Here is a 23,254-nt window from a genome sequence, read left to right as displayed (position 1 = left end):
CTGTACCGCGGCTCTACAAAAAAACGGTCCCCTGGCCTGGTCTGAGGCATATTACTATGTACCCGAAAGCCGTGTACACTTTTTAACTATGATCGACTTATGAAGAATTTTCCTGGCTTTCCAAATATATAGGTTTGATGCGTCGCCACATTCCGGAACACGGTCGGAAAAATTAAAAATAACACGTTTGACTGTACCGCGGCTCTACAAAAAATTGGTCCCCTGGCCTAGTCCGAGGCATATTACTATGTACCCGAAAGCCGTGAACACTTTTGAACATGAACGACTTATGGAGAATTTTTCTGGCTTTCCAAATATTTAAGTTTGATGCGTCGCCACCTTCCGGAACACAGTGGGAAAAATTATAAATGGCAGGTTTGCCTGTACCACGGCTCTACAAAAAAACGGTCCCCTGGCCTGGTCTGAGGCATATTACTATGTACCCGAAAGCCGTGAACACTTTTGAACATGAACGACTTATGAAGAATTTTTCTGGCTTTCCAAATATATAGGTTTGATGCGTCGCCACCTTCCGGAACACGATCGGCTAAAAATATGGACGATACGTTCGCCTGACCCGTGGATCTACGAAAAAACGGTCCCCTGGCCTGGTCTGACGCATATTACTATGTACCTCAAAGCCGTGTAGACTTTTTAACATGAACGACTTATGGAGAATTTTTCTGGCTTTCCAAATATATAGGTTTGATGCGTCGCCACCTTCCGGAACACGGTCAGAAAAATTATAAACGATACGTTTCCCTGTACCGAAGCTCTACAAAAAATTGGTCCCCTGGCCTGGTCCGAGGCATATAACTATGTACCAGAAAGCCGTGAATACTTTTGAAAATGAACGACTTATGGAGAATTTTTCTGGCCTTCCAAATATATAGGTTTGATGCGTCGCCACCTCCCGGAACACGGTCAGAAAAATTATAAAAGGCACGTTTGCCTGTACCGCGGCTCTACAAAAAAACGGTCCCCTGGCCTGGTCTGAGGCATATTACTATGTACCCGAAAGCCGTGTACACTTTTTAACTATGATCGACTTATGAAGAATTTTTCTGGAGTTCCAAATATATAGGTTTGATGCGTCGCCACCTTCCAGAACACGGTCGGAAAAATGATAAACAATACGTTTGCCTGTACTGCGGCTCTACAAAAAACGGTCCCCTGGCCTGGTCTGAGGCATATTACTATGTACCCGAAAGCCGTGTACACTTTTTAATTATGATCGACTTATGGAGAATTTTTCTGGCTCTCCGAATAAATGGCCTAATGCGTCGCCACCTCCCGGAACACGGTCAGAAAAATTATAAACGATACGTTTCCCTGTACCGCAGCTCTATAAAAACAACAGTCCCCTGGTCTGGTCTGACGCATATTACTATGCCACCGAAAGCCTTGTACACTATTGAACTATGATCGACATATAGAGAATTTTCCTGGCTTTCCAAATATATAGATTTAATGCGTCGCCACTTTCCGGCACACGATCGGCTAAAAGTATGGACGATACGTTTCCCTGTACCGCGGCTCTACAAAAAATTGGTCCCCTGGCCTAGTCCGAGGCATATTACTATGTACCCGAAAGCCGTGAACACTTTTGAACATGAACGACTTATGGAGAATTTTTCTGGCTTTCCAAATATTTAAGTTTGATGCGTCGCCACCTTCCGGAACACGGTGGGAAAAATTATAAATGGCAGGTTTGCCTGTACCACGGCTCTACAAAAAAACGGTCCCCTGGCCTGGTCTGAGGCATATTACTATGTACCCGAAAGCCGTGAACACTTTTGAACATGAACGACTTATGAAGAATTTTTCTGGCTTTCCAAATATATAGGTTTGATGCGTCGCCACCTTCCGGAACACGATCGGCTAAAAATATGGACGATACGTTCGCCTGACCCGTGGATCTACGAAAAAACGGTCCCCTGGCCTGGTCTGACGCATATTACTATGTACCTCAAAGCCGTGTAGACTTTTTAACATGAACGACTTATGGAGAATTTTTCTGGCTTTCCAAATATATAGGTTTGATGCGTCGCCACCTTCCGGAACACGGTCAGAAAAATTATAAACGATACGTTTCCCTGTACCGAAGCTCTACAAAAAATTGGTCCCCTGGCCTGGTCCGAGGCATATAACTATGTACCAGAAAGCCGTGAATACTTTTGAAAATGAACGACTTATGGAGAATTTTTCTGGCCTTCCAAATATATAGGTTTGATGCGTCGCCACCTCCCGGAACACGGTCAGAAAAATTATAAAAGGCACGTTTGCCTGTACCGCGGCTCTACAAAAAAACGGTCCCCTGGCCTGGTCTGAGGCATATTACTATGTACCCGAAAGCCGTGTACACTTTTTAACTATGATCGACTTATGAAGAATTTTTCTGGAGTTCCAAATATATAGGTTTGATGCGTCGCCACCATCCAGAACACGGTCGGAAAAATGATAAACAATACGTTTGCCTGTACTGCGGCTCTACAAAAAACGGTCCCCTGGCCTGGTCTGAGGCATATTACTATGTACCCGAAAGCCGTGTACACTTTTTAATTATGATCGACTTATGGAGAATTTTTCTGGCTCTCCGAATAAATGGCCTAATGCGTCGCCACCTCCCGGAACACGGTCAGAAAAATTATAAACGATACGTTTCCCTGTACCGCAGCTCTATAAAAACAACAGTCCCATGGCCTGGTCTGAGGCATATTACTATGCCACCGAAAGCCTTGTACACTTTTGAACTATGATCGACTTATAGAGAATTTTCCTGGCTTTCCAAATATATAGTTTGATGCGTCGCTACCTTCCGGAACACGGTCGGAAAAATTATAAAAGGCACGTTTGCCTGTACCGCGGCTCTACAAAAAAACGGTCCCCTGGCCTGGTCTGAGGCATATTACTATGTACCCGAAAGCCGTGTACACTTTTTAGCTATGATCGACTTATGAAGAATTTTTCTGGCGTTCCAAATATATAGGTTTGATGCGTCGCCATCTTCCAGAACACGGTCGGAAAAATGATATACAATACGTTTTCCTGTACCACGGCTCTACAAAAAAACGGTACCCTGGCCTGGTCTGAGGCATATTACTATGTACCCGAAAACCGTGTACACTTTTGAACTATGATCGACATATAGAGAATTTTCCTGGCTTTCCAAATATATAGATTTAATGCGTCGCCACATTCCGGCACACGATCGGCTAAAAGGATGGACGATACGTTTGCCTGTACCGCGGCTCTACAAAAAAAACGGTCCCCTGGCCTGGTCCGAGGCATATTACTATGTACCTGAAAGCCGTGAACACATTTGATCAAGAACGGCTTATGGAGAATTTTTCTGGCTTTCCAAATATATAGGTTTGATGTGTCGCCACCTTCCGGAACACGGTCGGAAAAATTATAAATAGCACGTTTGCCCGAACCGCGGCTCTACAAAAAAACGGTCCCCTGGCCTGGTCTGAGGCATATTACTATGTACCCGAAAGCCGTGTACACTTTTGAACTATGATCGACATATAGAGAATTTTCCTGGCTTTCCTTATATATAAATTCAATGTGTCGCCACTTTCCGGCACACGATCGGCTAAAAGTATGAACGATACGTTTGCCTGTACCGCGGCTCTACAAAAAAACGGTCCCCTGGCCTGGTCTGAGGCATATTACTATGTACCAGAAAACCGTGTACACTTTTGAACTATGATCGACATATAGAGAATTTTCCCGGCTTTCCAAATATATAGATTTAATGCGTCGCACTTTCCGGCACACGATCGGCTAAAAGTATGGACGATACGTTTGCCCGTACCGCGGCTCTACAAAAAAAACGGTCCCCTGGCCTGGTCCGAGGCACATAACTATGTACCCCAAAGCCGTGTACACTTTTTAACTATGATCGACTTATAGAGAATTTTCCTGGCTTTCCAAATATATAGTTTGATGCGTCGCTACCTTCCGGAACACGGTCGGAAAAATTATAAAAGGCACGTTTGCCTGTACCGCGGCTCTACAAAAAAACGGTCCCCTGGCCTGGTCTGAGGCATATTACTATGTACCCGAAAGCCGTGTACACTTTTTAACTATGATCGACTTATGAAGAATTTTCCTGGCTTTCCAAATATATAGGTTTGATGCGTCGCCACATTCCGGAACACGGTCGGAAAAATTAAAAATAACACGTTTGACTGTACCGCGGCTCTACAAAAAATTGGTCCCCTGGCCTAGTCCGAGGCATATTACTATGTACCCGAAAGCCGTGAACACTTTTGAACATGAACGACTTATGGAGAATTTTTCTGGCTTTCCAAATATTTAAGTTTGATGCGTCGCCACCTTCCGGAACACGGTGGGAAAAATTATAAATGGCAGGTTTGCCTGTACCACGGCTCTACAAAAAAACGGTCCCCTGGCCTGGTCTGAGGCATATTACTATGTACCCGAAAGCCGTGAACACTTTTGAACATGAACGACTTATGAAGAATTTTTCTGGCTTTCCAAATATATAGGTTTGATGCGTCGCCACCTTCCGGAACACGATCGGCTAAAAATATGGACGATACGTTCGCCTGACCCGTGGATCTACGAAAAAACGGTCCCCTGGCCTGGTCTGACGCATATTACTATGTACCTCAAAGCCGTGTAGACTTTTTAACATGAACGACTTATGGAGAATTTTTCTGGCTTTCCAAATATATAGGTTTGATGCGTCGCCACCTTCCGGAACACGGTCAGAAAAATTATAAACGATACGTTTCCCTGTACCGAAGCTCTACAAAAAATTGGTCCCCTGGCCTGGTCCGAGGCATATAACTATGTACCAGAAAGCCGTGAATACTTTTGAAAATGAACGACTTATGGAGAATTTTTCTGGCCTTCCAAATATATAGGTTTGATGCGTCGCCACCTCCCGGAACACGGTCAGAAAAATTATAAAAGGCACGTTTGCCTGTACCGCGGCTCTACAAAAAAACGGTCCCCTGGCCTGGTCTGAGGCATATTACTATGTACCCGAAAGCCGTGTACACTTTTTAACTATGATCGACTTATGAAGAATTTTTCTGGAGTTCCAAATATATAGGTTTGATGCGTCGCCACCTTCCAGAACACGGTCGGAAAAATGATAAACAATACGTTTGCCTGTACTGCGGCTCTACAAAAAACGGTCCCCTGGCCTGGTCTGAGGCATATTACTATGTACCCGAAAGCCGTGTACACTTTTTAATTATGATCGACTTATGGAGAATTTTTCTGGCTCTCCGAATAAATGGCCTAATGCGTCGCCACCTCCCGGAACACGGTCAGAAAAATTATAAACGATACGTTTCCCTGTACCGCAGCTCTATAAAAACAACAGTCCCCTGGTCTGGTCTGACGCATATTACTATGCCACCGAAAGCCTTGTACACTATTGAACTATGATCGACATATAGAGAATTTTCCTGGCTTTCCAAATATATAGATTTAATGCGTCGCCACTTTCCGGCACACGATCGGCTAAAAGTATGGACGATACGTTTCCCTGTACCGCGGCTCTACAAAAAATTGGTCCCCTGGCCTAGTCCGAGGCATATTACTATGTACCCGAAAGCCGTGAACACTTTTGAACATGAACGACTTATGGAGAATTTTTCTGGCTTTCCAAATATTTAAGTTTGATGCGTCGCCACCTTCCGGAACACGGTGGGAAAAATTATAAATGGCAGGTTTGCCTGTACCACGGCTCTACAAAAAAACGGTCCCCTGGCCTGGTCTGAGGCATATTACTATGTACCCGAAAGCCGTGAACACTTTTGAACATGAACGACTTATGAAGAATTTTTCTGGCTTTCCAAATATATAGGTTTGATGCGTCGCCACCTTCCGGAACACGATCGGCTAAAAATATGGACGATACGTTCGCCTGACCCGTGGATCTACGAAAAAACGGTCCCCTGGCCTGGTCTGACGCATATTACTATGTACCTCAAAGCCGTGTAGACTTTTTAACATGAACGACTTATGGAGAATTTTTCTGGCTTTCCAAATATATAGGTTTGATGCGTCGCCACCTTCCGGAACACGGTCAGAAAAATTATAAACGATACGTTTCCCTGTACCGAAGCTCTACAAAAAATTGGTCCCCTGGCCTGGTCCGAGGCATATAACTATGTACCAGAAAGCCGTGAATACTTTTGAAAATGAACGACTTATGGAGAATTTTTCTGGCCTTCCAAATATATAGGTTTGATGCGTCGCCACCTCCCGGAACACGGTCAGAAAAATTATAAAAGGCACGTTTGCCTGTACCGCGGCTCTACAAAAAAACGGTCCCCTGGCCTGGTCTGAGGCATATTACTATGTACCCGAAAGCCGTGTACACTTTTTAGCTATGATCGACTTATGAAGAATTTTTCTGGCGTTCCAAATATATAGGTTTGATGCGTCGCCATCTTCCAGAACACGGTCGGAAAAATGATATACAATACGTTTTCCTGTACCACGGCTCTACAAAAAAACGGTACCCTGGCCTGGTCTGAGGCATATTACTATGTACCCGAAAACCGTGTACACTTTTGAACTATGATCGACATATAGAGAATTTTCCTGGCTTTCCAAATATATAGATTTAATGCGTCGCCACATTCCGGCACACGATCGGCTAAAAGGATGGACGATACGTTTGCCTGTACCGCGGCTCTACAAAAAAAACTGTCCCCTGGCCTGGTCCGAGGCATATTACTATGTACCTGAAAGCCGTGAACACATTTGATCAAGAACGGCTTATGGAGAATTTTTCTGGCTTTCCAAATATATAGGTTTGATGTGTCGCCACCTTCCGGAACACGGTCGGAAAAATTATAAATAGCACGTTTGCCCGAACCGCGGCTCTACAAAAAAACGGTCCCCTGGCCTGGTCTGAGGCATATTACTATGTACCCGAAAGCCGTGTACACTTTTGAACTATGATCGACATATAGAGAATTTTCCTGGCTTTCCTTATATATAAATTCAATGTGTCGCCACTTTCCGGCACACGATCGGCTAAAAGTATGGACGATACGTTTGCCCGTACCGCGGCTCTACAAAAAAAACGGTCCCCTGGCCTGGTCCGAGGCACATAACTATGTACCCCAAAGCCGTGTACACTTTTTAACTATGATCGACTTATAGAGAATTTTCCTGGCTTTCCAAATATATAGTTTGATGCGTCGCTACCTTCCGGAACACGGTCGGAAAAATTAAAAATAACACGTTTGCCTGTACCGCGGCTCTACAAAAAAACGGTCCCCTGGCCTGGTCTGAGGCATATTACTATGTACCCGAAAGCCGTGTACACTTTTTAACTATGATCGACTTATGAAGAATTTTCCTGGCTTTCCAAATATATAGGTTTGATGCGTCGCCACATTCCGGAACACGGTCGGAAAAATTAAAAATAACACGTTTGACTGTACCGCGGCTCTACAAAAAATTGGTCCCCTGGCCTAGTCCGAGGCATATTACTATGTACCCGAAAGCCGTGAACACTTTTGAACATGAACGACTTATGGAGAATTTTTCTGGCTTTCCAAATATTTAAGTTTGATGCGTCGCCACCTTCCGGAACACGGTGGGAAAAATTATAAATGGCAGGTTTGCCTGTACCACGGCTCTACAAAAAAACGGTCCCCTGGCCTGGTCTGAGGCATATTACTATGTACCCGAAAGCCGTGAACACTTTTGAACATGAACGACTTATGAAGAATTTTTCTGGCTTTCCAAATATATAGGTTTGATGCGTCGCCACCTTCCGGAACACGATCGGCTAAAAATATGGACGATACGTTCGCCTGACCCGTGGATCTACGAAAAAACGGTCCCCTGGCCTGGTCTGACGCATATTACTATGTACCTCAAAGCCGTGTAGACTTTTTAACATGAACGACTTATGGAGAATTTTTCTGGCTTTCCAAATATATAGGTTTGATGCGTCGCCACCTTCCGGAACACGGTCAGAAAAATTATAAACGATACGTTTCCCTGTACCGAAGCTCTACAAAAAATTGGTCCCCTGGCCTGGTCCGAGGCATATAACTATGTACCAGAAAGCCGTGAATACTTTTGAAAATGAACGACTTATGGAGAATTTTTCTGGCCTTCCAAATATATAGGTTTGATGCGTCGCCACCTCCCGGAACACGGTCAGAAAAATTATAAAAGGCACGTTTGCCTGTACCGCGGCTCTACAAAAAAAACGGTCCCCTGGCCTGGTCTGAGGCATATTACTATGTACCCGAAAGCCGTGTACACTTTTTAACTATGATCGACTTATGAAGAATTTTTCTGGAGTTCCAAATATATAGGTTTGATGCGTCGCCACCTTCCAGAACACGGTCGGAAAAATGATAAACAATACGTTTGCCTGTACTGCGGCTCTACAAAAAACGGTCCCCTGGCCTGGTCTGAGGCATATTACTATGTACCCGAAAGCCGTGTACACTTTTTAATTATGATCGACTTATGGAGAATTTTTCTGGCTCTCCGAATAAATGGCCTAATGCGTCGCCACCTCCCGGAACACGGTCAGAAAAATTATAAACGATACGTTTCCCTGTACCGCAGCTCTATAAAAACAACAGTCCCATGGCCTGGTCTGAGGCATATTACTATGCCACCGAAAGCCTTGTACACTATTGAACTATGATCGGCTTATAGAGAAAATATCTGGCTTTCCAAATATATAGGTTTAATGAGTCGCCACTTTCCGGCACACGATCGGCAAAAAGTATGGACGATACGTTTGCCTGTACCGCGGCTCTACAAAAAAACGGTCCCCTGGCCTGGTCCGAGGCATATTACTATGTACCTGAAAGCCGTGTACACTATTTAACTATGATCGACTTATGAAGAATTTTTCTGGCGTTCCAAATATATAGGTTTGATGCGTCGCCACCTCCCGGAACACGGTCAGAAAAATTATAAACGATACGTTTCCCTGTACCGCAGCTCTATAAAAACAACAGTCCCATGGCCTGGTCTGAGGCATATTACTATGTACCTGAAAACCGTGTACACTTTTGAACTATGATCGAATTATGGAGAATTTTCCTGGCTTTCCATATATATAGATTTAATGCGTCGCCACTTTCCGGCACACGATCGGCTAAAAGTATGGACGATACGTTTGCCTGTACCGCGGCTCTACAAAAAAACGGTCCCCTAGCCTGCTCCGAGGCATATAACTATGCACCCTAAAGCCTTTAACACATCTGAACAAGAACGACTTATGGAGAATTTTTCTGGCTTTCCAAATATATAGGTTTGATGCGTCGCCACCTTCCGGAACACGGTTGGAAAAATTATAAATAGCACGTTTGCCTGAACCGCGGCTCTACAAAAAAACGGTCCCCTGGCCTGGTCTGAGGCATATTACTATGTACCTGAAAACCGTGTACACTTTTGAACTATGATCGAATTATGGAGAATTTTCCTGGCTTTCCATATATATAGATTTAATGCGTCGCCACTTTCCGGCACACGATCGGCTAAAAGTATGGACGATACGTTTGCCTGTACCGCGGCTCTACAAAAAAACGGTCCCCTAGCCTGCTCCGAGGCATATAACTATGCACCCTAAAGCCTTTAACACATCTGAACAAGAACGACTTATGGAGAATTTTTCTGGCTTTCCAAATATATAGGTTTGATGCGTCGCCACCTTCCGGAACACGGTCGGAAAAATTATAAATAGCACGTTTGCCTGAACCGCGGCTCTACAAAAAAACGGTCCCCTGGCCTGGTCTGAGGCATATTACTATGTACCCGAAAGCCGTGTACACTTTTGAACTATGATCGACATATAGAGAATTTTCCTGGCTTTCCTTATATATAAATTCAATGTGTCGCCACTTTCCGGCACACGATCGGCTAAAAGTATGAACGATACGTTTGCCTGTACCGCGGCTCTACAAAAAAACGGTCCCCTGGCCTGGTATGAGGCATATTACTATGTACCAGAAAACCGTGTACACTTTTGAACTATGATCGACATATAGAGAATTTTCCCGGCTTTCCAAATATATAGATTTAATACGTCGCACTTTCCGGCACACGATCGGCTAAAAGTATGGACGATACGTTTGCCCGTACCGCGGCTCTACAAAAAAAACGGTCCCCTAGCCTGCTCCGAGGCATATAACTATGCACCCTAAAGCCTTTAACACATCTGAACAAGAACGACTTATGGAGAATTTTTCTGGCTTTCCAAATATATGGGTTTGATGCGTCGCCACCTTCCGGAACACGGTCGGAAAAATTATAAAAGGCACGTTTGCCTGTACCGCGGCTCTACAAAAAAAACGGTCCCCTGGCCTGGTCTGAGGCATATTACTATGTACCCGAAAGCCGTGTACACTTTTTAACTATGATCGACTTATGAAGAATTTTTCTGGCGTTCCAAATATATAGGTTTGATGCGTCGCCACCTCCCGGAACACGGTCAGAAAAAATATAAAAGGCACGTTTGCCTGTACCGCGGCTCTACAAAAAAACGGTCCCCTGGCCTGGTCTGAGGCATATTACTATGTACCCGAAAGCCGTGTACACTTTTTTAACTATGATCGACTTATGAAGAATTTTTCTGGAGTTCCAAATATATAAGTTTGATGCGTCGCCACCTTCCAGAACACGGTCGGAAAAATGATAAACAATACGTTTGCCTGTACTGCGGCTCTACAAAAAATGGTCCCCTGGCCTGGTCTGAGGCATATTACTATGTACCCGAAAGCCGTGTACACTTTTTAATTATGATCGACTTATGGAGAATTTTTCTGGCTCTCCGAATAAATGGCCTAATGCGTCGCCACCTCCCGGAACACGGTCAGAAAAATTATAAACGATACGTTTCCCTGTACCGCAGCTCTACAAAAAAACGGTCCCCTGGCCTGGTCCGAGGCATATTACTATGTACCTGAAAGCCGTGTACACTATTTAACTATGATCGACTTATGAAGAATTTTTCTGGCTTTCCAAATATATAGGTTTGATGCGTCGCCACCTTCCGGAACACGGTCGGAAAAATTATAAAAGGCACGTTTGCCTGTACCGCGGCTCTACAAAAAAACGGTCCCCTGGCCTGGTCTGAGGCATATTACTATGTACCCGAAAGCTGTGTACACTTTTTAGCTATGATCGACTTATGAAGAATTTTTCTGGCGTTCCAAATATATAGGTTTGATGCGTCGCCATCTTCCAGAACACGGTCGGAAAAATGATATACAATACGTTTTCCTGTACCACGGCTCTACAAAAAAAACGGTACCCTGGCCTGGTCTGAGGCATATTACTATGTACCCGAAAGCCGTGTACACTTTTTAATTATGATCGACTTATGGAGAATTTTTCTGGCTCTCCGAATAACTGGCCTAATGCGTCGCCACCTCCCGGAACACGGTCAGAAAAATTATAAACGATACGTTTCCCTGTACCGCAGCTCTATAAAAACAACAGTCCCATGGCCTGGTCTGAGGCATATTACTATGACACCGAAAGCCTTGTACACTATTGAACTATGATCGGCTTATAGAGAAAATATCTGGCTTTCCAAATATATAGGTTTAATGAGTCGCCACTTTCCGGCACACGATCGGCAAAAAGTATGGACGATACGTTTGCCTGTACCGCGGCTCTACAAAAAAAACGGTCCCCTGGCCTGGTTCGAGGCATATTACTATGTACCTGAAAGCCGTGTACACTATTTAACTATGATCGACTTATGAAGAATTTTTCTGGCGTTCCAAATATATAGGTTTGATGCGTCGCCACCTCCCGGAACACGGTCAGAAAAATTATAAACGATACGTTTCCCTGTACCGCAGCTCTATAAAAACAACAGTCCCATGGCCTGGTCTGAGGCATATTACTATGTACCTGAAAACCGTGTACACTTTTGAACTATGATCGAATTATGGAGAATTTTCCTGGCTTTCCATATATATAGATTTAATGCGTCGCCACTTTCCGGCACACGATCGGCTAAAAGTATGGACGATACGTTTGCCTGTACCGCGGCTCTACAAAAAAAACGGTCCCCTAGCCTGCTCCGAGGCATATAACTATGCACCCTAAAGCCTTTAACACATCTGAACAAGAACGACTTATGGAGAATTTTTCTGGCTTTCCAAATATATAGGTTTGATGCGTCGCCACCTTCCGGAACACGGTCGGAAAAATTATAAAAGGCACGTTTGCCTGTACCGCGGCTCTACAAAAAAACGGTCCCCTGGCCTGGTCTGAGGCATATTACTATGTACCCGAAAGCCGTGTACACTTTTTAACTATGATCGACTTATGGAGAATTTTTCTGGCTTTCCAAATATATAGGTTTGATGCGTCGCCACCTTCCGGAACACGGTCGGAAAAATTATAAATAGCACGTTTGCCTGAACCGCGGCTCTACAAAAAAAACGGTCCCCTGGCCTGGTCTGAGGCATATTACTATGTACCCGAAAGCCATGTACACTTTTGAACTATGATCGACATATAGAGAATTTTCCTGGCTTTCCTTATATATAAATTCAATGTGTCGCCACTTTCCGGCACACGATCGGCTAAAAGTATGAACGATACGTTTGCCTGTACCGCGGCTCTACAAAAAAACGGTCCCCTGGCCTGGTCTGAGGCATATTACTATGTACCAGAAAACCGTGTACACTTTTGAACTATGATCGACATATAGAGAATTTTCCCGGCTTTCCAAATATATAGATTTAATGCGTCGCACTTTCCGGCACACGATCGGCTAAAAGTATGGACGATACGTTTGCCCGTACCGCGGCTCTACAAAAAAACGGTCCCCTGGCCTGGTCCGAGGCACATAACTATGTACCCCAAAGCCGTGTACACTTTTTAACTATGATCGACTTATAGAGAATTTTCCTGGCTTTCCAAATATATAGTTTGATGCGTCGCTACCTTCCGGAACACGGTCGGAAAAATTATAAAAGGCACGTTTGCCTGTACCGCGGCTCTACAAAAAAAACGGTCCCCTGGCCTGGTCTGAGGCATATTACTATGTACCCGAAAGCCGTGTACACTTTTTAACTATGATCGACTTATGAAGAATTTTTCTGGAGTTCCAAATATATAGGTTTGATGCGTCGCCACCTTCCAGAACACGGTCGGAAAAATGATAAACAATACGTTTGCCTGTACTGCGGCTCTACAAAAAACGGTCCCCTGGCCTGGTCTGAGGCATATTACTATGTACCCGAAAGCCGTGTACACTTTTTAATTATGATCGACTTATGGAGAATTTTTCTGGCTCTCCGAATAAATGGCCTAATGCGTCGCCACCTCCCGGAACACGGTCAGAAAAATTATAAACGATACGTTTGCCTGTACCACGGCTCTACAAAAAAAACAGTCCCCTGGCCTGGTCTGAGGCATATTACTATGTACCCGAAAGCCGTGAACACATTTGAACAAGAACGACTTATTGAGAATTTTTCTGGCTTTCCAAATATATAGGTTTAATGCGTCGCCAACTTCCGGAATACGGTCAGAAAAAATATAAACGATACGTTTCCCTGTACCGCAGCTCTATAAAAACAACAGTCCCGTGGCCTGGTCTGAGGCATATTACTATTTACCCGAAAACCGTGTACACTTTTGAACTATGATCGACATATAGAGAATTTTCCTGGATTTCCAAATATATAGATTTAATGCGTTGCCACTTTCCGGCACACGATCGGCTAAAAGTATAGACGATACGTTTCCCTGTACCGCAGCTCTATAAAAACAACAGTCCCGTGGCCTGGTCTGAGGCATATTACTATGTACCTGAAAACCTTGTACACTTTTGAACTATGATCGAATTATGGAGAATTTTCCTGGCTTTCCATATATATAGATTTAATGCGTCGCCACTTTCCGGCACATAATCGGCTAAAAGTATGGACGATACGTTTGCCTGTACCGCGGCTCTACAAAAAAACGGTCCCCTAGCCTGCTCCGAGGCATATAACTATGCACCCGAAAGCCTTTAACACATCTGAACAAGAACGACTTATGGAGAATTTTTCTGGCTTTCCAAATATATAGGTTTGATGCGTCGCCACCTTCCGGAACACGGTCGGAAAAATTATAAAAGGCACGTTTGCCTGTACCGCGGCTCTACAAAAAAACGGTCCCCTGGCCTGGTCTGAGGCATATTACTATGTACCCGAAAGCCGTGTACACTTTTTAGCTATGATCGACTTATGAAGAATTTTTCTGGCGTTCCAAATATATAGGTTTGATGCGTCGCCATCTTCCAGAACACGGTCGGAAAAATGATATACAATACGTTTTCCTGTACCACAGCTCTACAAAAAAACGGTACCCTGGCCTGGTCTGAGGCATATTACTATGTACCCGAAAACCGTGTACACTTTTGAACTATGATCGACATATAGAGAATTTTCCTGGCTTTCCAAATATATAGATTTAATGCGTCGCCACATTCCGGCACACGATCGGCTAAAAGGATGGACGATACGTTTGCCTGTACCGCGGCTCTACAAAAAAAACGGTCCCCTGGCCTGGTCCGAGGCATATTACTATGTACCTGAAAGCCGTGAACACATTTGATCAAGAACGGCTTATGGAAAATTTTTCTGGCTTTCCAAATATATAGGTTTGATGCGTCGCCACCTTCCGGAACACGGTCGGAAAAATTATAAATAGCACGTTTGCCTGAACCGCGGCTCTACAAAAAAACGGTCCCCTGGCCTGGTCTGAGGCATATTACTATGTACCAGAAAACCGTGTACACTTTTGAACTATGATCGACATATAGAGAATTTTCCCGGCTTTCCAAATATATAGATTTAATGCGTCGCACTTTCCGGCACACGATCGGCTAAAAGTATGGACGATACGTTTGCCCGTATTGCGGCTCTACAAAAAAACGGTCCCCTGGCCTGGTCCGAGGCACATAACTATGTACCCCAAAGCCGTGTACACTTTTTATTAATGATCGACATATAGAGAATTTTCCTGGCTTTCCAAATATATAGTTTGATGCGTCGCTACCTTCCGGAACACGGTCGGAAAAATTATAAAAGGCACGTTTGCCTGTAACGCGGCTCTACAAAAAAAACGGTCCCCTGGCGTGGTCTGAGGCATATTACTATGTACCCGAAAGCCGTGTACACTTTTTAACTATGATCGACTTATGAAGAATTTTTCTGGAGTTCCAAATATATAGGTTTGATGCGTCACCACCTTCCAGAACACGGTCGGAAAAATGATAAACAATACGTTTGCCTGTACTGCGGCTCTACAAAAAACGGTCCCCTGGCCTGGTCTGAGGCATATTACTATGTACCCGAAAGCCGTGTACACTTTTTAATTATGATCGACTTATGGAGAATTTTTCTGGCTCTCCGAATAACTGGCCTAATGCGTCGCCACCTCCCGGAACACGGTCAGAAAAATTATAAACGATACGTTTCCCTGTACCGCAGCTCTATAAAAACAACAGTCCCATGGCCTGGTCTGAGGCATATTACTATGACACCGAAAGCCTTGTACACTATTGAACTATGATCGGCTTATAGAGAAAATATCTGGCTTTCCAAATATATAGGTTTAATGAGTCGCCACTTTCCGGCACACGATCGGCAAAAAGTATGGACGATACGTTTGCCTGTACCGCGGCTCTACAAAAAAACGGTCCCCTGGCCTGGTTCGAGGCATATTACTATGTACCTGAAAGCCGTGTACACTATTTAACTATGATCGACTTATGAAGAATTTTTCTGGCGTTCCAAATATATAGGTTTGATGCGTCGCCACCTCCCGGAACACGGTCAGAAAAATTATAAACGATACGTTTCCCTGTACCGCAGCTCTATAAAAACAACAGTCCCATGGCCTGGTCTGAGGCATATTACTATGTACCTGAAAACCGTGTACACTTTTGAACTATGATCGAATTATGGAGAATTTTCCTGGCTTTCCATATATATAGATTTAATGCGTCGCCACTTTCCGGCACACGATCGGCTAAAAGTATGGACGATACGTTTGCCTGTACCGCGGCTCTACAAAAAAACGGTCCCCTAGCCTGCTCCGAGGCATATAACTATGCACCCTAAAGCCTTTAACACATCTGAACAAGAACGACTTATGGAGAATTTTTCTGGCTTTCCAAATATATAGGTTTGATGCGTCGCCACCTTCCGGAACACGGTCGGAAAAATTATAAAAGGCACGTTTGCCTGTACCGCGGCTCTACAAAAAAACGGTCCCCTGGCCTGGTCTGAGGCATATTACTATGTACCCGAAAGCCGTGTACACTTTTTAACTATGATCGACTTATGGAGAATTTTTCTGGCTTTCCAAATATATAGGTTTGATGCGTCGCCACCTTCCGGAACACGGTCGGAAAAATTATAAATAGCACGTTTGCCTGAACCGCGGCTCTACAAAAAAACGGTCCCCTGGCCTGGTCTGAGGCATATTACTATGTACCCGAAAGCCATGTACACTTTTGAACTATGATCGACATATAGAGAATTTTCCTGGCTTTCCTTATATATAAATTCAATGTGTCGCCACTTTCCGGCACACGATCGGCTAAAAGTATGAACGATACGTTTGCCTGTACCGCGGCTCTACAAAAAAACGGTCCCCTGGCCTGGTCTGAGGCATATTACTATGTACCAGAAAACCGTGTACACTTTTGAACTATGATCGACATATAGAGAATTTTCCCGGCTTTCCAAATATATAGATTTAATGCGTCGCACTTTCCGGCACACGATCGGCTAAAAGTATGGACGATACGTTTGCCCGTACCGCGGCTCTACAAAAAAACGGTCCCCTGGCCTGGTCCGAGGCACATAACTATGTACCCCAAAGCCGTGTACACTTTTTAACTATGATCGACTTATAGAGAATTTTCCTGGCTTTCCAAATATATAGTTTGATGCGTCGCTACCTTCCGGAACACGGTCGGAAAAATTATAAAAGGCACGTTTGCCTGTACCGCGGCTCTACAAAAAAACGGTCCCCTGGCCTGGTCTGAGGCATATTACTATGTACCCGAAAGCCGTGTACACTTTTTAACTATGATCGACTTATGAAGAATTTTTCTGGAGTTCCAAATATATAGGTTTGATGCGTCGCCACCTTCCAGAACACGGTCGGAAAAATGATAAACAATACGTTTGCCTGTACTGCGGCTCTACAAAAAACGGTCCCCTGGCCTGGTCTGAGGCATATTACTATGTACCCGAAAGCCGTGTACACTTTTTAATTATGATCGACTTATGGAGAATTTTTCTGGCTCTCCGAATAAATGGCCTAATGCGTCGCCACCTCCCGGAACACGGTCAGAAAAATTATAAACGATACGTTTCCCTGTACCGCAGCTCTATAAAAACAACAGTCCCATGGCCTGGTCTGAGGCATATTACTATGCCACCGAAAGCCTTGTACACTATTGAACTATGATCGGCTTATAGAGAAAATATCTGGCTTTCCAAATATATAGGTTTAATGAGTCGCCACTTTCCGGCACACGATCGGCAAAAAGTATGGACGATACGTTTCTTGTACCGCGGCTCTACAAAAAAACGGTCCCCTGGCCTGGTCCGAGGCATATTACTATGTACCTGAAAGCCGTGTACACTATTTAACTATGATCGACTTATGAAGAATTTTTCTGGCGTTCCAAATATATAGGTTTGATGCGTCGCCACCTCCCGGAACACGGTCAGAAAAATTATAAACGATACGTTTCCCTGTACCGCAGCTCTATAAAAACAACAGTCCCATGGCCTGGTCTGAGGCATATTACTATGTACCTGAAAACCGTGTACACTTTTGAACTATGATCGAATTATGGAGAATTTTCCTGGCTTTCCATATATATAGATTTAATGCGTCGCCACTTTCCGGCACACGATCGGCTAAAAGTATGGACGATACGTTTGCCTGTACCGCGGCTCTACAAAAAAACGGTCCCCTAGCCTGCTCCGAGGCATATAACTATGCACCCTAAAGCCTTTAACACATCTGAACAAGAACGACTTATGGAGAATTTTTCTGGCTTTCCAAATATATAGGTTTGATGCGTCGCCACCTTCCGGAACACGGTCGGAAAAATTATAAAAGGCACGTTTGCCTGTACCGCGGCTCTACAAAAAAACGGTCCCCTGGCCTGGTCTGAGGCATATTACTATGTACCCGAAAGCCGTGTACACTTTTTAGCTATGATCGACTTATGAAGAATTTTTCTGGCGTTCCAAATATATAGGTGTGTGGAGGCAACCTGAGTTAAAGCAGCCGCGCAGTTCGACGGCGTATATGTGACTGTCAGGTATTGCCCGCTCACGAATTATGTGTGCGTATGGCAATTGTCGTGCGATAGTAGTGGACTGTAAATAGGAAAATTGAGAATGGGTGACGGAAAATGAAAGTGAGAAATAATAATAATGTCGTTGAATTTCTGTATAAAAATTATCAATTAAATATGATGTATATTAACCGTTGCTACAGCGAAAATTACGCTTAATATTATGTTAGTAGTAGGTGGGGGCCGACCACAAGCGATCGCCAATACAAAGGGACAAAAAATGACAAATAATAAACTTATAAAAATAATAATTCAATAGTCGAGTGACAAAATATTACGAGCGTTAACAATAATAATAATAATAATAATAATAAAAGGTAGATGATAATAAAATGTGATTGCGTAGACGGTACGACCTGATACGGAGTAGCTGGACAATCGGCATCGGTGGTGAACAGCTGATCCGCGTTCGGTGGTCGACGCGTGCGTGCGTAGGCTGTCGTCGGACGACGGCCAATAATGACTGCGTGTGCGGGTAACAACAGCGATTACGAGTTACGACACTACGCGTGCGGGTAACAACGGCGGTTACAACACTACGCGTGCGGGCGCCGAAGCGCGTGCGAATATTTTGACTTTAAAACAAAACTGAAGCGAGGACGAAATGGATACGCCGTGATTTGACAAATATCCTCTATCCAAAAATGATACGCGGTCACGGCGAGGGCGTGACGCGGGAAAGTACGAGGTGTTCAAACGACTGAGTAGGTACACGTACCAGTCGGAACGACCAACCACGTGGCGCGAGGGGCTACGGGCGGCTGAGCGAAGCTTAACGAAGCTGAACGGTTTAGCGAAGTGCTCAACGCTGTTGTAACGATTGACAACGAACGCGAGCACTATGCTGGTGAGCAAAACGGCTCGGACGGGCACAGAATCACACAACGGATATTGACGGCGACGGCGCACCGGTTCGCACATACACGATACACCGGACACACAGATGACAAAACGAGCGATATTTTTTGTCAAGACGGCTACGGCGACTTGCGACAGCGACTGCGACTGCGACTGCGACGACTGCGTCGGACAAGCATGCGGCGGGAAGAGACCGCCGGCGGTTAGGTTACTAACCTACGATAACGGAACGGTCGCGCGTTGGACATTATCCGCGACGATAACGTTAGGGTAAAGTTCAAACTGGCATACGCACCGAACATCCTCCCCACGTTGGAAGACGCAGGCTTCCAAAACATCCCTGGATCCTTGACGAGAGAGCGTCCAAACTTAAATTAACTTAAAACTAAAATTACATTTATGGAGGAAAATTTTGTGGAAAGACAAGGAACTTATGGATCTACCGGCAATCTAACCAGTTTGACAACTGGTCTTTTGTAAGTACCATCTTGAGTACGCACGGTAACGACCCGAACTGTTTCGTCCTTGCCAGGATGTACTTCCGTCACACGCCCTAAACGCCACTCGGAAGGGGGCCGACTCGGGGCTTCAACAATTACCATGTCCCCAACGGCTAGGTTCAATTCTTTGTGGAACCACTTCTGGCGGCCTTGCAAGGTGGTCAAATATTCCTTCGCCCATCTTTTCCAAAAAGATTGGTGACACTGACGGATCAACTGCCATCTATTTAGTCGGTTGAGGGGAACCTATGAAACGTCGAGTTCTGGAAGAGCGTGCAATGGTTGCCCGATCAAAAAATGGCCGGGCGTTAACGGAACGAGATCATTTGGATCTGATGAAACCGGTGTAAGTGGGCGTGAATTTATTATTCCTTCGATGCGGGTGACCAATGTTAACATTTCCTCAAATGTTAGAATTTGCGTACCAATGACATGCTTCATGGGATATTTTGAACTCTTGATTGCAGCTTCCCACAGCCCCCCGAAGTGCGGCGCAGCTGGTGGATTGAAGTGCCAAGTGCATGGGAGGTGAGAAATCATTTTCTCTTGTACAATGGTATCCCTAAATATGGACTTAATTTGCCGAGCAGCCCCAACGTAGTTCGTCCCACAGTCAGAGTACAAATGTGCCGGAATTCCACGACGAGCCACGAAGCGGTCTAATGCAGCGAGAAAAGCGTCTGTTGTCAAGTCAGAAACAATTTCCAAATGGACCGCCTTTACTGTCATACAGATGAATAGAGCGAGATATGCTTTCGAAGTGCGTGCGTTACGACGGCGAGAATCCTTTATCACGAAGGGCCCTCCGTAATCCATACCCACATGTAGGAAAGGGCGATGTGGTTGAACACGGCTTGATGGGAGATCTGCCATAAACGGTCGAGGGTGATCTGCCTTGTGACGGCTACACGTGACGCAGGAAAATATAAATCGTCGTATGGCATCTCGGCCAGAGATAATCCAGAATTTATGTGACATCATGGATAGGACTAATTTAGGTCCACCATGAAGAAAACTCAAATGATAATGACGTATCAGTAATTTAGTGACATGAGCAGAGTGTGGCAAAAGAATTGGATGTTTTGCATCTTCGGTTAACGCTGAATATCGAAGACGACCTCCAACACGAATAAGTCCGTCATTATCAACAAATGGGGCAAGTTGAGCTAGCGAAGCGGGAGTTATCATCTGCGATGTAGTCAGCTGCTTCCACAAGTCAGAAAAATATACCCTTTGCGTCTCCTTAATGGCAATGATTAAGACGTTGTTCAACTCTGCTCTAGTGAGCGGTCCAGCTAATACAGATCGGTGTCTAGATCGAGAACTAAAGCGGAGACAATAAGCCAAAACTCGTTGCATTTTAATCAAAGATGAAAACCGGTGAAAAGGCTCAATAAACGGATGAATTTTAGTGACTTGTAGAACGATCGTGGTATCGGCTTTGGTCTCAGGCAAATCATCTAGGGGCATTGGAGTGAATGTCGACGTCGGCCAGTATTCTTCAGCACGTGTTAAAAATTCTGGTCCGTTCCAATGTAGTGACGACGATGCCATGGTTGCGGGCAGAAGTCCTCGTGACGCCGGGTCGGCAGGGTTTTCATGTGTACGAACGTGACCCCAGTGACACTTAGGAACCAGTGCATGAATCTTTACAACGCGATGTGTGACGAATATCTTAAAATATTTTTGTTCAGACGTCAACCACGAAAGGACAATTGTTGAATCCGTCCACGCACGTACTTGAGAGATCTTGATTGATGTTGATAGAACTTCTTGGATGTGAAACAGTGATTGGGCCAATAACAGCGCAGCACATAGTTCTAAACGAGGTATGGATAATGATTCATCTAGCTGATAAGTTTTAATTGGAGCGACCTTTGTCTTGCAAGACACAAAATGAACGGACACATTTCCAGAGGTGTGGACAACACGTAGATAAATAGTAGCGGCGTAGCCCTTCAATGATGCGTCTGCAAATCCGAGAAGCTGGATATCAGAGTAGGACTGAACATTGACATAACGAGGCAGAAAGACTTGATGTATGGTTGGTAACTCCGTCAGAAACTGGTTCCAAGCCGTGCTTAGATTCTCGGGTAGTGGAGTGTCCCAGTCGAGTTGGTCCTGCCAAAGCTTCTGCATGAACCCCTTTGCCCACATAATCATTGGGCCCAAGGCACCGATTGGATCAAATAATCGAGCGATAACGGATAGTACCTTCCGCTTTGATAGTTGAGGTTCCTTCATCAGTTTACGTTCTAGATTATAAAAACGTTTAAGGGCCACAGCTCTAGACTCTCCGAGCTCGGCGGCATTAGGGCGAAACGAAAGAGCAACACAAAACCGACCACACGGTGCACGGTAGGTGGTCGTCACAAACATTTGTTCGCACAGCTGATCCTCGGTGGTGGGTGACACTGGCACAGCGGGCTCTTCAACAGACCAAAATCTGCGTAGTAACTTATCAACTGATGGAGTCAAGGTGGCAGTTAGTGAAACAGCTGGCGAAGGTTTGGAATGTGAAATAGCACCACACACCACCCAGCCGAGGAGGGTATCAAACGCCGATGGATAGCAAGAAAAATGAATGATATCGGCGCGTGGACGAACAATATTTGGAAAAATGTCACCACCAAGTAAAATATCTATCGGCGCTGGGACGTCAAAGTTTGGATCAGCAAGCAATAAATGTTCATAATTTTTTCGAATGCATGGTGGTAAATGTAGTGTCGGCATGACGTCGGTTATTGAAGGTAAAATAAAAAGATCACTACAGTGAAAAATATTCTTTGTACTATGATGTGGAATAAATTGACAATTGGTCACGCCTTTTATTTTTGCAACAGGATTTTGTGCAAGACCAACAATTTCGGTATAACACTTGTGCTTGGTGAGACCTATGCGCGACACACAACTACTGGTGATGGCTGAAATTTGTGAACCACTGTCCAAAAGAACTCTTACAGAATGTAAAACACCACAACTGTCCTTAACACGGACAACTGCTGTCCCAAGTACTACCATAGAGTTCGTTCGTGAAGTTCCAGAAAATTGCACTTGACTGGTAGACGCAGGAGTAGATTTATCCCCGACGTTAATATTTGCTTGATCCGAAATTTGAGTGGGTTTTGAAGTTGACGTTGTCAAGTGTAATAAAGTATGATGTCGTTTCTGACAAATTCGACAACTTGACTTTGAAGAACATTTATTTTTCTGGCGTTCCAAATATATAGGTTTGATGCGTCGCCACCTCCCGGAACACGGTCAGAAAAATTATAAACGATACGTTTCCCTGTACCGCAGCTCTATAAAAACAACAGTCCCGTGGCCTGGTCTGAGGCATATTACTATGTACCCGAAAACCGTGTACACTTTTGAACTATGATCGACATATAGAGAATTTTCCTGGATTTCCAAATATATAGGTTTGATGCGTCGCCACCTTCCAGAACACGGTCGGAAAAATGATATACAATACGTTTTCCTGTACCACGGCTCTACAAAAAAACGGTACCCTGGCCTG

The 23,254-nt window shown here is 44.5% G+C and overlaps 1 protein-coding gene across 1 annotated transcript; it reads right to left on the bottom strand.

The window, feature by feature from the left end:
• Positions 1-19,980: 19,980 nt before the first annotated feature.
• On the bottom strand, positions 19,981-22,755 carry LOC132933373 (uncharacterized). Its single transcript, XM_060999670.1, has one exon. It carries the CDS (start codon positions 22,753-22,755, stop codon positions 19,981-19,983), a length of 2,775 nt encoding a protein of 924 aa, XP_060855653.1.
• Between the last annotated feature and the right edge of the window lie 499 nt (positions 22,756-23,254).

The sequence above is a fragment of the Metopolophium dirhodum genome, chromosome 1 (assembly GCF_019925205.1).
Source record: "Metopolophium dirhodum isolate CAU chromosome 1, ASM1992520v1, whole genome shotgun sequence".
NCBI classification, from domain to species: Eukaryota; Metazoa; Arthropoda; class Insecta; order Hemiptera; family Aphididae; genus Metopolophium; species Metopolophium dirhodum.
Note: the sequence above shows the minus strand (reverse complement) of the source record. Positions and strands in the feature narration are given on the sequence as shown.